The sequence below is a fragment of the Cervus elaphus genome, chromosome 11 (genome assembly GCF_910594005.1).
Source record: "Cervus elaphus chromosome 11, mCerEla1.1, whole genome shotgun sequence".
Classification (NCBI taxonomy): Eukaryota; Metazoa; Chordata; class Mammalia; order Artiodactyla; family Cervidae; genus Cervus; species Cervus elaphus.
In genome coordinates this window covers 81,476,947-81,492,236 of record NC_057825.1, presented here as the reverse complement: position 1 = coordinate 81,492,236, position 15,290 = coordinate 81,476,947, and the positions used below count along the sequence as shown (strand labels likewise).

General features: G+C 43.1%; 1 protein-coding gene across 1 annotated transcript in view; it reads left to right on the top strand.

Annotated features, from left to right (window-relative positions):
* Positions 1-377: 377 nt before the first annotated feature.
* The window catches only part of TMEM178A (transmembrane protein 178A), a 56,109-nt gene continuing 41,196 nt past the window's right edge, over positions 378-15,290 (top strand). Inside the window, exon 1 of the mRNA XM_043918175.1 lies at positions 378-908. Within this exon, the coding sequence (XP_043774110.1) occupies positions 509-908 (400 nt within the window). The 5' untranslated portion in view covers positions 378-508. The remainder of the gene's footprint in view (positions 909-15,290) is intronic.

Sequence of the window (15,290 nt, the reverse complement as noted above, 5' to 3'; positions counted from 1 at the left end):
GGGCAGGGACAGAAAGGGACGAGAGCGGGGAGACAGGGACGAAAAAGAGGGAGGACGAGTTGAAGAAAAGTAGGGGCAAAGTCGGGACTGGGTGAAGGGGAGCGAGGAGGAGACAAGGGAAAAGTGAGGGTTTGCGAGGAGAAGGATTCGGAAGGGAAGAAGAGTCGCGGGCGAGCAGGGCGGAAGGATCGGTGGACAGCTAGGGGTGAGCAGCGTGCGGGGCTCCAGGGGGGAGGGGAAGGGGCTGCGGGAGCGGCGGTGGAAGCGGGGCTGGGGGGGAGCGAGAAAGTGCTCGAGGCTCCGGGTGGCGCGGAGCGGCGGCCCGGGAGGAGGCGGGCGCGCGGTCGGAGGGAGCCGAGGAGGGAGCGCGCCGGGCCGGGAGCCGGAGGCCGCGGGCGGCAGGGGGCAGGTGGGGGAGCGCGGGAGAGAGAGACTGCGGAGCGAGCGAGGCCAAGTGCATTGTGTCTGGCGGCTGCGCGCGGGCCCACCAGCGGCGGGGCGAGCAGCCATGGAGCCGCGGGCGCTCGTCACGGCGCTCAGCCTCGGCCTCAGCCTCTGCTCCCTGGGGCTGCTGGTCACGGCCATCTTCACCGACCACTGGTACGAGACCGACCCCCGGCGCCATAAGGAGAGCTGCGAGCGTAGCCGCGCGGGCGCCGACCCCCCGGACCAGAAGAACCGCCTGATGCCGCTGTCGCACCTGCCGCTGCGGGACTCGCCCCCTCTGGGGCGCCGGCTGCTCCCGGGCGGCCCAGGGCGCGCCGACCCCGAGTCCTGGCGCTCGCTGCTGGGGCTCGGCGGGCTGGACGCCGAGTGCGGCCGGCCGCTCTTCGCCACCTACTCGGGCCTCTGGAGGAAGTGTTACTTTCTGGGCATCGACCGGGACATCGACACCCTCATCCTGAAAGGTGAGCGCCGGGCGCGCCCTGCGCCCCAGGCGCCCGCTCGCGGAGCGCAGCTCATGGCTCCCCAGGGGCGCCGGTCCCCACGGCCGCCTCCCCGCCGCGTCCCCGGCACACTCTTTCGTCTTCCTTGCCGCCTCCTTTCTTTATCCCTCTCCCTTTCTTTCTCCCGTCCCTCCCTCCTCTCTCGCTCTTCTTTCTCCGACTCTTCTTTCCTCTTCATCCTCTTCCTTTCCCCCTCTTCCCTCAAGTCCCTTCAGCCCTTCGCCTCTGTCTCCTTTCCTTCCTCGACCTCCCTCCACCCCCTCTTCTCCTCTCCTCTCTCGTCCTTCGCTCTCTTTGTACACCTGCCCGACTTGGAATGCATGTGTCGATTGCCGCTGGCGAGGAAGGGAACCGTCCAAAAGACCCGACCTTGCCCAGTTGGGCTCCTTCCCTCAAGTTGTGCTTTCCTTTTAGAAATACGTTTGGAAGAAAAGTGGTGCAAATCTCAGAAGAGGAGGAAAGGGCTTTATTCTTGTACTGCTTTAATGTTGGTAGCAGACGGGACTGATGTGGTCATGCCAGCCCGACAGGCTAATGGGGAGCTCAGCAGGCCGGAGGAACCTTCCTCTAAACCCCGAAGTGCGGGGTTCCTTTGGGTTAGACCTCAGCCGACAGTAATGCCTTGGTGGAGGCAGCTGAAGGCAGCTAGGACATCGGCTGTTTTGCAGCCTTCCTCCTGATGACTGGGCACACCATACTCAGTTCAGGGCAGGCAGAGTGGAAAACCTGCCCAAGCCTTTTAAAGTAGAGCTTTTGTATTTGCACACGGAGTCTGTACAGAATCACTCTCTGAGATTTTGATACCTCGTTAGGCTGTTTTGTTGTTGTTTTCTTATTTGACACTGAGTTGTAGAACATCAGTTTGCTCTTCTGAAGTCTAGGCGATACCTGGCTCCCATGCGTGTTGGATCCTTTGAATTTATTTTTTTTTTTGTAATCTCATTCAGTGTGACAGTCCTATTGCTGAAGCTTTCTTCTAGCTGTCAGAGCTTGACCCTTATGATAAATTCTTTTTCTCTGAGATGAAAAAAAAAAAAAACAAACACACACAAAAAACAAACCTTCGTTCTTCCCTTGAACTCATTATTGCAAAAGAAAAGAGAAGATGTCTAAAATCAGTACATCTAAATTTTTAGTAGCCATTTAGGAAAGCAAAGAAGCAGATTTGTGTTGAATTCTGGTTTGGAATGGAATTACATAGAAATGAGGGAGTTAATAACATATTGGCCTCAGAGTCTTGTTAGTTGGCGTATTCCTCATTTCTCAAACATGTCAACTTCCTTCTTCCCATGGCTAGCTCAGCTGGGGACTGCCATCTGAAATCTGTCTGTGGTGGAAGGACTCCAGTGCTTTGGGGAGCAGGGAGCAGATACAATAACCTTCTTTTGGAAACTGCGCTTTATTCTTTCCTCTCCTACCTCACATCCAAATCTGGTTTCTCCTCATGAAGATGCTGCATAATTAATGCTGATAGTAGCATAGTACATGAACAAACTGTAAAAGCTCAAAGTGGAGGCTCAGTTATGGAATGCTCATTTAGGCAAGGCAGTTTTGAAAGCTAAGCAGTGTAGTCTGTCTTTGGGAATGAACAACGGAGCTGCATTTCCTTACACTCTTCCTGTGCCTAGAGTATTTGATTGCATGTAAATTGGATATGGAATAATGCCTGAAACAGCAGGGTAGAGTTCATTCAATCCAAGGGCAGGAGAGGATGCCCCACAGGACACCTGCATATTCCCCACCTCCTCATCTGCCCTGGCTAGCTGAGGTGTTCAGCTCCAGGGAAATTCAGAATCCAATAATCCTAGAGGCTGAAGGAACTTTAGACGTCATTCAGTCCAACCTCCCACCTATTACTTGAACTCCCTTCTACATCTTTCTGACATGGTTGTCCAGCCTAGCACTTCCATAAGATGGAACTTGTGTACTAGTTAAAGAATTACAGTTTTCTCATCATAAACACAAGTTTAGATTAAAATGATCTCAGCTTTGTAGTATTGATGGTGTTTAGCTAATTCTTTGTGTGGAATACTAAAGAGTTCTAGGCTGTCATCAGAAGACCTGGGCACCATTGTTGCCCGTACCACTGAATCTCAGCATTTCCTCCAATAAATCCAGGCCTCCTTGGTCATCAGTTTTCTTGTTCCTTGTAAGAAGGCTCAATATCCTTTAGGGGATTTTTTTCTAGTTCTGAAATCTGTCACTTTTGTACTAATAGCAATGTAAATTTAGCTTCCTAGGAAGTTAATGAGCTGCCATTATTAAGACATGAAGACTTTGGAGAAAATGACATTCAGTACATTGTAGGATCGTAATTTGTTGTTTGGGAGATGGCCAAAAGGGCCTGCAATACTTTGAATATTGCTCCCCATCTACCTTGGGCTATTTACATAACTCTTTTGGATCTCAGTTTTACCATCTGTGAAATGAATGGGTGAAATGAATAGCTTTAAAATTTTGTGATTCCAAGAATAGTTTGAACAGATGATTTTGACACCTCTATTAGGTAAACATTACTTTTGTTTTGGCATCTGTGGTATAATTTGGTGTTTGTGGTATGTGCTGGCATCTGTGGTGGTGTATGAATTTCTTAAATGAGCCCCCTATAGCTAGAAATTGACATCACATCTAATTTAAAAATTTGGACCACTAGTGTCCCATGTTTCATCCTTACTTTCTTCTCTGAATTACCTTATGAGTCCTAAGATTTAGTAGACTCAGATAAGAGAGAGGGGAGGGATGGGAAGGGCCACAAGAAGTACCTGACTTGTTTAGTGAACTTTTGAGAGAAAAAGAGATCAGCTTTCTTTGTGTGGATTTAGAGCACAAAGCCAGGAGTTGGGTGAAAGTTGCAGAGGGGAAAGCAGAGAATTGTTAATATGGAAGACTTCTCACAATTGGAACTGTTTCCGTTTCCTGTTATGAGAGGCTGGTCAAGTATTTCTGAGAGATGTAGAGGAAAAATAAACAGACAATGTGGACTATAAGAGACTGGCTTAGGAATGCAACATATAAGTCTATAGAATGTTCATCTACTTTAGAGAAATCATATGAGCCAGAAAAGCTGCCATCTTATTGGGACAGGTATTTGGGGAAATTGTCAAACTCTGAATGTCACCCTTTCATTGTGATTCTAGTTTACTTTTAGCCCAGAGTGACCCTAGAAGGTCTAGATTGGACCTCCAACCAGGACCTTCAATAAGAATGGAGGTAAAGTTATTGATTAAACCCATTGAGGACCAAGATTAGAACTCGATGCTACTCTCTTAGGCTGACAAAGGACCAGTCACCAACACAATTTGAATATAGGTTTTCCAGCACCAGGTCCTCTCACTATATTGACTAATCCACATTTTACTATCTTGCCCACTGGGATAACATGGGAACTTACAAATGCTGTAGAGATATTAAGTTCGCACTGCATTATAGTTTACTAGCCAATAAAAATAGATGCCCATCAAAACACTATTGTCAGTTAATAGTAGGAAGATTTCAGCTACACATGTGAGGGTTCTTTTGTATTTGAGTTGATCAGTTGACTAACTTATTATTCCTTGTAGACCCTTCTTGCAGCTAGCTTTTGTTGCTAACAAAGCTTTGCTGTTCAAAGTAAAGACAGTCTCTGGTAAGTTTGCAAACTAATCATCCTCCTTCCAGCCATAGGAGGGCTAGAACAGTTAAAGAAGCCTTGAAAGATTGGGTTGAAAGAGGAGGGCCTCAGGCCCCTCTGTGCCCCTGGGAATACCACATTGGAAAGAAGCCCTTATGTATAAAAGAAAGCCAGGAAGGCAGGTGGCATGGATTGTGTACAGAGCCCAGGAAATGAGAGGAGGTGACCTAAAGATAGATTCTTTTTTTCCACCATTCATCCAGTTTATGTACTCTATAAACATATGTTGAATGCCAGGTATTGTTCTATGTATAGAAAATTTGGCTTCCCTTGTGGCTGAGCTGGTAAAGAATCTGCCTGCAATGCAGGAGAACTGGGTTCAATCCTTGGATTGGGAAGATCCCCTGGAGAAGGGAACGGCTACTGACTTCAGAATTCTGGCCTGGAGAATTTCATGGACTGTATAGTCCATGGGGTTGCAAAGAGTCGGACATTACTGAGTGACTTTCACTTTCACTTCAAAAAATACAATATACAGAAGTGAAAAAAATGGATAAAAACGCCTGCCCCAATGGAGTTTATATCAAGTACTGTAGTTATTTTCTAGTAGGTTATAGAGTAACTACTTTTAGTAGGCTGTGGGATAAACACTTTGGGCAGGCTGCTAGCACTGGTAGGTAAATGACAGAAAGTGGTTCCAAATAGGAAAAGGAGTACATCAAGTCTGTATATTGTCACCCTGCTTATTTAACTTATATGCAGAGTACATCATGAGAAACACTGGGCTGGAAGAAGCACAAGCTGGAATCAAGATTGCCGGGAGAAATATCAATAACCTCAGATATGCAGATGACACCACCCTTATGGCAGAAAGTGAAGAGGAACTAAAAAGCCTCTTGATGAAAGTGAAAGAGAAGAGTGAAAAAGTTGGCTTAAAGCTTCACATTCAGAAAACTAAGATTATGGCATCTGGTCCCATCACCTCATGGGAAATAGATGGGGAGACAGTGGAAATAGTGTCAGACTTTATTTTTTTGGGCTCCAAAATCACTGCAGATGGTGACTGCAGCCATGAAATTAAAAGACGCTTACTCCTTGGAAGGAAAGTTATGACCAACCTAGATAGCATCTTAAAAAGCAGAGACATTACTTTGCCAACAAAGGTCTGTCTGGTCAAGGCTATGGCTTTTCCAGTGGTCATGTATGGATGTTAGAGTTGGACTGTGAAGAAAGCTGAGCACCGAAAAATTGATGCTTTTGAACTGTGGTGTTGGAGAAGACTCTTGAGAGTCCCTTGGACTGCAAGGAGATCCAACCAGTCCATCCTGAAGGAGATCAGTCCTGGGTGTTCACTGGAGGGACTGATGCTGAAGCTGAAACTCCAATACTTTGGCCACCTGATGCGGAGAGCTGACTCATTGGAAAAGACCCTGATGCTGGGAGGGATTGGGGGCAGGAGGAGAAGGGGAAGACAGAGGATGAGATGGTTGGATGGCATCACTGACTCAATGGGCATGAGTTTGAGTAAACTCCGGGAGTTGGTGATGGACAGGGAGGCCTGGCGTGCTGCGATTCATGGGGTCGCAAAGAGTCAGACACGACTGAGCGACTGAACTAACTAGCTAACTAACTAACTAACTAACACTGCAAAGTGATGGAGAGCCGGATCCTTTGGGTAGCACCCAGCCATTCTGTTACAAGTGCAATTCTTATGTTTAAACTACTTGATGAACAGTAAAATAGGAGGACAGATGGAAAGAGACTCAGTTGGAAACATTCTATAATGCTTCTTTCAGTTACCGAAAACACTGACTTTAATAAATAAACATTGATGATTCTTGTGAATACATTATATGGAACTTTGGAGAAATTAATTTTGAGTAGGGATTAGTCATTGAAATGATATCAAAAGTGCCAACTGTTCTTACTAGCCTTAAGTTTAATTGAAAAAAATTTTTAATTAAAAATTTTCATTAAAAACAATCCACACTACTTTTCAAATATATGTTCCTTGTTTATGTAAACTGAATCCTAATGTTATATATTGCCTACAATAAACAAAAGGGAAATGAATGTTGTAGTGTTTTGTTTTTATGAAGTTAAGAATGATAGAATTTTAGAAATGTGAAGATTACAATTCTGTAGTCATATTGTTCACTTGTATAAATCATTTGGGATTGAATTTTTAAAACTTGAAATAGAACATGTCCTTGTGGTTTCAGAAGCATTTTTCCTTTAATGAGATAAACAGAGATATCAAAGACAGTGGGACATAACTACTTTGTCATTTTACTCTCTGCAAGAAAGAGAAAGTAGGAGGATTGGTAGGAATTCACTGGGTCTCTTCCTCACTCTGCTAATGATTTATCTGTTTTCCCTGTTGGCTTATTTTCCATGAAATTAATAGTCTGTACAGGACCCACCAAGTTCTACCTGACACAAAAATAGATTGATGATTTTCTCCAGCTCATTTGTAGACCAAAGTATCATTTGTGTTAGAATAATTATCTCCCAAGAGCAGATGTATCTGGGAAATCTGAGAGGCGAGCACTGTTTCTCCTTCCTGACCCATTAGTTTACAGACTGTTCTTGGACCTTCTCTTGGACCAGAAGATGCTGCTGGCAAAGGGATTCTTCAGTTTTGGGAGTGCTGGGGATATCATTAAGACTTCATTTTTCTCACTTTACTTTTCAAGGCAGTGGTCTCTGAAACTGTCTGAAGCCCCACTCTATGTAATTTATATTTTTCATTTAAAAATCAGGTACAGGGACTGTACTTACATGGGCTTCCCAGACGATGTAGTGGTAAAGAATCTGCCTGCCAATGCAGGAGCCGCAGGAGACGTGGGTTTGATTCCTGGGTGGGGAAGATCCCTTGAAGGAGGAAATGGCAACCTACTTCAGTATTCTTGCCAAGATAAACCAATGGACAGAGGAGCCTGGCCGACTACAGTACATGGGGTCAGAAAGAGTCAAACACGACTGAGCAATTGAGTATGCGTGCACACTCTGTACTGAAATATATTGGCTTGACCAAATATTTCATTTGTTTTTTCATACACGTGTGTGGAAAACTGAACGAACTTTTTGGCCAACCCAGTACATCATGAAACATGAATAAACACAAACTTTGAAGGGATGGGGTAATATTAATAAATAGATATAAAAAAAAGTTTATCTATGTTCCAGGGGGTACATAAGAGGACTGCTTATGTACCCCTGGCGTATCCCCCCTTCTCTTGGAAGACTGCTTCTCTCATGGCCCATCAACAAAGCCCGAGTTTCTCATCTGGGCAGAAGATGGATTGTTTCTTTACTATCGTGGCTGACCTCTGTGGTGGGTCTCCCAGCACCATTGTATCACATATTCATCTTGCACAGGGGAGAGAAGAAGATGCATTTTATTTCTGTATCATTTCTGACATGAGACAGTATTACCTGCAACTTTATGATTAAACAACTGCTAGCTCATATTACACAGCTCTTAATGACTAGATTTGTAGTTTTGTGCTACAGTGTCTTGAGGCTGAACATACCTGAGTGTGATATCCTATGCTTCAACACATCCTATTGCTAACACTCCTGAAGGTTATCTTGCATAGAAATTAAATTCTTACTTGCCTCTCTGATATCAAAAAAAGACATTTGCTTCTATTCTTTCCATCTGCACAGAAAAGTCACCTTTTAATAGTGATTCATAAACACAAAAGTGGATGGTGCTTTAAGTGGTTTGTGATCAAAATTGCCAGAGTCAATGACATTTGTATCTACCATGTCTCGTGGATTACATTTAGCAGTGGCCTTGAGGGGAACAACAGAAGAGTTTTTTTGCTATGCTACAGAAAGTTCACATCCAATCATACTAGAGTTGCTGTGATTTTTTTCTTAGCTCCTGATTTCTCTTCTTCAAAGCTCAGAAAGAGCCCTTAAACCCCATCAGGCAGACTGCTCATAATTGCAAGTGTTCTTGATTGCAAGAGAAGATAGCTTTTGTTGGGGGAGCATCCGGGAGTTACATTTCATTGAGGGAGTAACTGAGACGCCGAGTGTCAGTGGTAAATGGGAAACGATGGTGAGTGGCCACATTGAAGGAATTTAGGCTGGTCCAACAGTTACCAAGAATGAACTCTCCTTTCCTCTTTGAGTGCACCTGCAGTGCAGTATACCCCAGGTAACTGAGCTGTGACCTCTGCCAAGCAAGCTGTGATGTCAGGTTGGCAGTGTCCTTGAGTTCATCTTTCCTGTGTCCATCTTATCTTTCAGAGAGATTCCATTGTCCTTCTTTGATACTCAATTATGTGACCATTTGAGGCCTATTTTCCTGTATTATTTGCTGATTAAAAGAATAAAGATAATCTGATTTGGTCATCCCCTTCACTTCCCTCTCCCTTGCAGAAGCAACTGGTGAGATGGAAGGAAAAAATTGAAAACAACTAAGCTGGAGGTCTGGCAAATAGTACAAGTAGCAAATGTATCTCCTTTGGAGTAAAACGTTAGCTCAGTAATTTGGGAGCAATTCAGATAAGATCATCTTAACCCTGTAGACTTGCTTTAAGTGTAACAAATTAGTTTTTTCTACTATATATATGTATTTTAAAAACAGCATACCATTGCTATTGTCTAAAGCTTTGCACAACTGGTTGTAAAGATTTTTATCAAAATAAAGGCATCTGACAGTGGAAAATGGACTTTATCTTCAAAACCTGGTAAAATTGATGCTGGTTTATTTTTTTTCACTTTCTTACAGTGCTTACCTGAGGTTAAAAGTGCAGTGATTAATCTGTTTTATTGCAAGTTTTAACTAAAAGGATGTAACTGAACTTGGAGCCCGAGAGAGTCCGCATCAGCCCTCGCGAAGCTGACAGCCCTTGTTTGCTGCAGAGTACCAGGAAACTCCAGGCTGCACTCCATCCTTCTTGTAACTCAGCCAGATAAGCTGATTGCAGACCAAACAATCATGTCATGGGGACACCCATCAGCAAATGCATTAGCAAGTGAAAAAAGGGGAACATTACAAACCGTATTTCATTTTCCGTTATCTTGACTGACTGAGGATACAGTGGATTATTTTCTACAACTTGCTGGATGTCCCCCAGTGTTCAGACTTTTAAGTATTTTGTTCATGGGAAAAAATCAATCATCTCATTTCTCCTCTAAGGACCAAAAGGATGTAATATGTTCCCTTTTGGTTCCACCAGGTTGTTTGGTACCATACAGGTAGACAGGGAAGTGATTCTAGAAATATGTGAGAAATTTTGAATGTATAGATAATTCTGGAAGACTTTACTGTCCCTTTACAGTAGGTCCTTCAACTGTAAATCAACACCAATGCTTCCATCTGCCATGCCAGAAAACACTGACGTATATTCTTAGGGTCTTTAACTGGCAAGACTGAGAGAGTGAGGGTGGGGGTAGGGGTAGGAGGCTGTATGTGACTTGGATCTCTTTTGTCTATATTTTAAGGAATTTTTATTTCGTGTGGGGGATGTAAGCATTTGCTTCATTCAGAAATCAGTCAGCAAATGTTACTGAGTGCTGAAAAGAAATGCTTTTGAAGATAAGAGGCTGCTTAGTGAAACACTTGGGTGCTGTGTCCTCCTTGCCCTGTGAGGTTTTGCTGTCTCTAAGGACACTCTCACTAGTGAGGAAGAGGGTCTGAGGAGGTGGGTTGGGGCTTTTGGTTAATTTGAGTTTGAATGCCATTCCTTATGTTCTCACAGTTTTGAAAACTCCTTACAGTAATGTTTATAATTGTCATGGAATTTTTAGCATGGGCATCCCATTAAATGGTATTCAAGGAAGTTATCCTGAAAAACAACAGAATTGACCACTTGTCATGGAATTGAAAGATTATGAAACTGATCATCAGAGCAACAATTTGACCCAGCAGAAGATAAATTGTAGGAGAGAAGAAACTAAAAATATAATGGCCAACGGCAATAATGGAGTCTAGGTCAATAGAAGTTCAGTATTTGTTTTATGCCGCTAATACTTAGTCACTTATTCCTGGTGGTTTGATCCTTAACATATAATGTATTTTAGGGAAACTTTGATGTTCAGACAATGGAAATGTTGGTTTAAGGAAGCTAAAACTAACAAATACTAGAGAAAGAAAGAGCTAGGCTTAACTCAAGTGGCAGTAGAAGCGGCAGTGACTGCCGATAAGAACGTTTCTGAAAAATGTTGTGTTTTTGTTCAGTTTTTTGAAACAAACAAAACCAAAAAGGCACAAGGAAATCACCTACTATTCAGCAGTAGAAGATAGCATCCAGCCAGAAATGTCTGCTGAAGAAGCATCAAAGTCATGTATTTCTTTCCTTTTTTTCTCAAGGGTTACCTTTTGTTTCTGAAAGAAACTCAAATCGGTTGGAGGAAAATGGATAAGCACATGTAGAATTAAAGATTCATAGAGTTGAAAGGAACTTTGAGCTGTGATCCTCACCCAGTTTTTTTATTATGGTGCCGTAATAGAGAATTTTCTTGTGTGCTGCACACTTCTGCCCATAACATGTAATTCTTGGCATACCAGCTCTAACTCTCTGTTTTTCGCTCAGAAAGTGTGTTTTCAGAATGTCTGTGAAGGAGGGAATGTTGTTATCAGCAAAATCTCAAATCCGTTTTAATTTAAAAACAGACTCTAGCTTTTGCACAGGGGAGGCCCTTTGATCTTTTATAGAAGAAACTTAGAGAAAGCAGTCTGATTGGCTGTGGGAGTGGAGGCTTTACCCAGTTTGTGTATTTTTCAGGGGTGAGGCTTGTACAGGAAGCTGATGGATACCATGAGCATGTGTACTTCAATCTCCCAAAGTCATTCCCAGGCACCACCTCTGATTTGGGAATTGGGAACTTTATTAAGAACTTGTTACCTGTTAGTCTTCTGAACCCATCCCAGCATACCTGATTTGAGAAAGTTAAAAAAAAAAATGACAGGAGGAATCATAAAAGCTCATAGTTTTGTTTGCCCTCCAAGTGTAACAGAGTTATTGAAATAAATCTGTCTAAGAGACCCTGAGAGACATTAAACAGAGTTCAGTAAACCCATATACAGATGATTCTGGCAATCATATTTGAATAGGCCATGGGGGAAATTGAATGTTCCTTACTAATATGCCCCAGATTTTCATTTTGTAAATTTGTGGCATGGGTGTTTTTTAGAGCATGTTTTTATTTTTTCAATTATCACATGGTTCTTGTTTTAGCACCTTTCCTGTTCTATTTGCAGGTTAAAATGGCAGACCTATTCCTCCCCCCATCCCCCTGCTAAGTACTGTCCCATATATGTAGGTTTCTGGAGTTTTTAATTCCTGAAAAGGCCGGTATGAAACATTATAATTTTGGTTGTGAGTCTAATTTTTAAAAATGCTATAAATAAAATGCTTGATAAACATTTATCCACTTGCATAAGCAGGTTTACTAAAGATCTTTTAGTGCTGAATAATAGAAAACCCAAATAAAAATGACTTAACCTGCAAGAAAAATGTGTTTTCTCCCATAACAAGAAGTGTAGAGGAAGCCTGTACCTAGGCTGGTCAATTGAAGATCGAATTCTGTTAGGCTTTAGTTGTTGCAGCATGGGCAACTTTAACTTTGCCTTCAGGATTGTCTCTTCCTGGTCACCAACAGGACTGATGGTCACCTACTTACACAGCAGTATTTCAAAGGCGAAAGCAGGAGAGAGGCCATAACCTTTTTTTCCTAAAACATTCTTAGAATGCATGTAATGCCCCAGAAGTCTCCCAGATTTCCCACAGACCCCATTGGTTAGAATTATGTCACATGACCATTCCGAAACCCGTCCCCAGTGAATTGAATGGAATTGTCATGATCCCCTTAGACCAATCAAGTTTCTCATGACAGAGGCTAAGATTTCAGTGTCGCCAGGAGGCACCTGCCTGCCTGGTACCTGAACGAAGCCTGACTGTTCGCTAAAGCAAGTGTGGCTGCTTTCGTGCTGCTGCAGCACGAAGTCCAAACGGTGGTCCAGTCCTACCCGCGATTGCTCCACAGGGAGACCAGGACTGAGAGAACCCAGATTTCTTGCTGGCTCTTCCAGATTTACCACGTTCCCTCTCTACAACCTGCCCTGATGGGAATGGGGAAGTAAAAAAACATTTCCCTGTATATCCTTAAATTCTCAGATTGTTGTTGTTGTTCAGTCACTCAGTTGTGTCCAACTCTTTGTGGCTCCATGGACTGCAGCATGCCAGGCTTTCCTGTCCATCACCATGTCCTGGAGCTTGCTCAAACACATGTCCATTGTGTTGGTGATGCCATCCAACCATCTCATCCTCTGTCATCCCCTGCTCCTCCTGCCTTCAATCTTTCCCAGCATCAGGGTCTTTTACAATGAGTCGGCTCTTCACATCAGGTGGCCAAAGTGTTGGAACTTCAACTTCAGCATCAGTCCTTCCAATGAATAGTCAGGACTGACTTCCTTTAGGATTGATTGGTTTGATCTTCTTGCAGTCCAAGGGACTCTGAAGAATCTTCTCCAGCGCCACAGTTGGAAAGCATCAGTTCTTCAGTGGTCAGCCTTCTTTATGGTCCAGCTTTCACATCCATACATGATTACTGGAAAAACCATAGCTTTGACTGTACGGACCATTGTTGGCAAAGTGATGTCTCTGTTTTTTAATACTGTGTATTAAAAAGCTTTTCTTCCAAGGAGCAAGCGTCTTTTAATTTCATGGCTGCAGTCACCATCTGCAGTGGTTTTGGAGCCTAAGAAAATAAAGTCTGTTACTGTTTCCATTGCATCCCCATCTATTTGCCATGAAGTGATGGGATCGGATGCCGTGATCTTAGTTTTCTGAATGTTGAATTTTAAGCCAGTTTTTCCCTTGTTTCTTTCATCTTCATCAAGAGGCTCTTTAGTTTTTCACTTTCTGTCATAAGGGTGGTGTCATCTGCATACCTGAGGTTATTGATATTTCTCCTAGCAATCTTGATGTGAGCTTGTGCTTCCTCCAGCCCAGCATTTTGCATGATGTACACTGCATAGAAGTTAAATAAGCAGGGTCACAGTATACAGCCTTGATGTACTCCTTTCCCTATTTGGAACCAGTCTGTTGTTCCATGTCTGGTTCTGACTGTTGCTTCTTGACATGCATACAGGTTTCTCAGAAGGCAGGTAATGTGGTCTGGTACTCCCATCTCTTTAAGAATATTCCAGTTTGTTGTGATCCACACAGTCAAAGGCTTTAGCATAGTCAATGAAGCAGAAGTAGATGTTTTTCTGGAACTCTCTTGCTTTTTCTGTGATCCAGCGGATGTTGGCAATTTGATCTCTGGTTCCTCTGCCTTTTCTAAATCCAACTTGAACATCTGGAAGTTTTTAGTTCACGTACTTTTGAAGCCTAGCTTGGAGAATTTTGAGCATTACTTTGCTAGCGTGTGAAATGAGAGCAATTTTGCAGTAGTTTGAACATTGTTTGGCACTGCCCTTCTTTGGATTTAGAATGAAAACTGACCTTTTCCAGTCCTGTGGCCACTGCTGAGTTTTCCAAATTTGCTGGCATATTGAGTGCGGCACTTTCACAGCATCATCTTTTAGGATTTGAAATAGCTCAACTAGAATTCTATCACCTCCACTAGCTTTGTCTGTTAAATTCTCAGGTTGGGTTCCTGTAAATTGACTGATAAAAGACAGGTGAAGAGAGAAAAACAGAAGTTACCGTGTGCTTCACGCATATGGAGCCCTCAGAGATTGGTAGCTCAAATTGGTGTTTAGGACTTAGGTTTATATGGCATCTTAATGAAAGAACAGTACATTTTTAGAGAAGTGGTAAGACAAAGGAAAAGGACTTTGAGTTTCTAGGGCTGACAGGTTGTGGGAAGGCAAATATTAGGAGAGACTGGTGGTAAATCAGGGCTAGAATTAGCAAGGATTGTTATGTAGATTCTTCTGCTACCATCTCTTCACTGATGAGAATCTAGAGTTATCTCTGGTAATGAACTTCTATCCTTCTTTGTAGAAGAAGGAGGCAGCACCTTTATAAATTTATGTCCTGCTTTTAGGCAAGTAGGAGAAGGGCAGAATTTTTCTTGTATCTGCTTCTTCTCGATTGCCTTCAGCTCAAAATGATTCTTATATCAGAGTGGCATATTTGGGAGCGGCATATTCTATTTTTCATGGGCATATCGAATACCCTAAAAGCTCTGTGCTTCGCTTTTCTAAAGGCCAGTTGGTGACTCTTTAACCTCTAGTAACCCAGGGACTGCATGGTGGTTTTTATGGAGGCTTCGTCATAATCGCACTTAATAAAATGGAATGTGAAATTTTCAAAACTGTACATTTTAGAGAATTTTGATGCACTCTTAAGATCTGATAGTGCAGTTGCTATAAATTTAATACACATGGGGTTGATGAGGTCAGTGTTGTTCAAACCTGGAAGGTCACCTGAGGAAGTGGTTGTTCAGCAACATGTAATTCTGTGTTTGGAGGAGGGGGATGGAGGGAGAGTGTGTTAAGACAAAGCTCAAGAATCTCAGCAGGAATGTTCAAGTCACAACACTCCAGGGCACTTCACCTTTCCTGATGGAATTGCTGTGCTCCTCTTGGACCTCTTATTTGAAACTGAGAGGCCTATTTATTAAAGCTTGATACCTCTTTAGAGCAGGAATTACAAAGCAAGAAAACAATCTGAACTACTGCAGATGGGCTGAGCTAGCAGGATTTCAGCCCAGAAGCCTCAAAAGATGGTGTAGAACCACAAGGTATGTGGGAGGACATA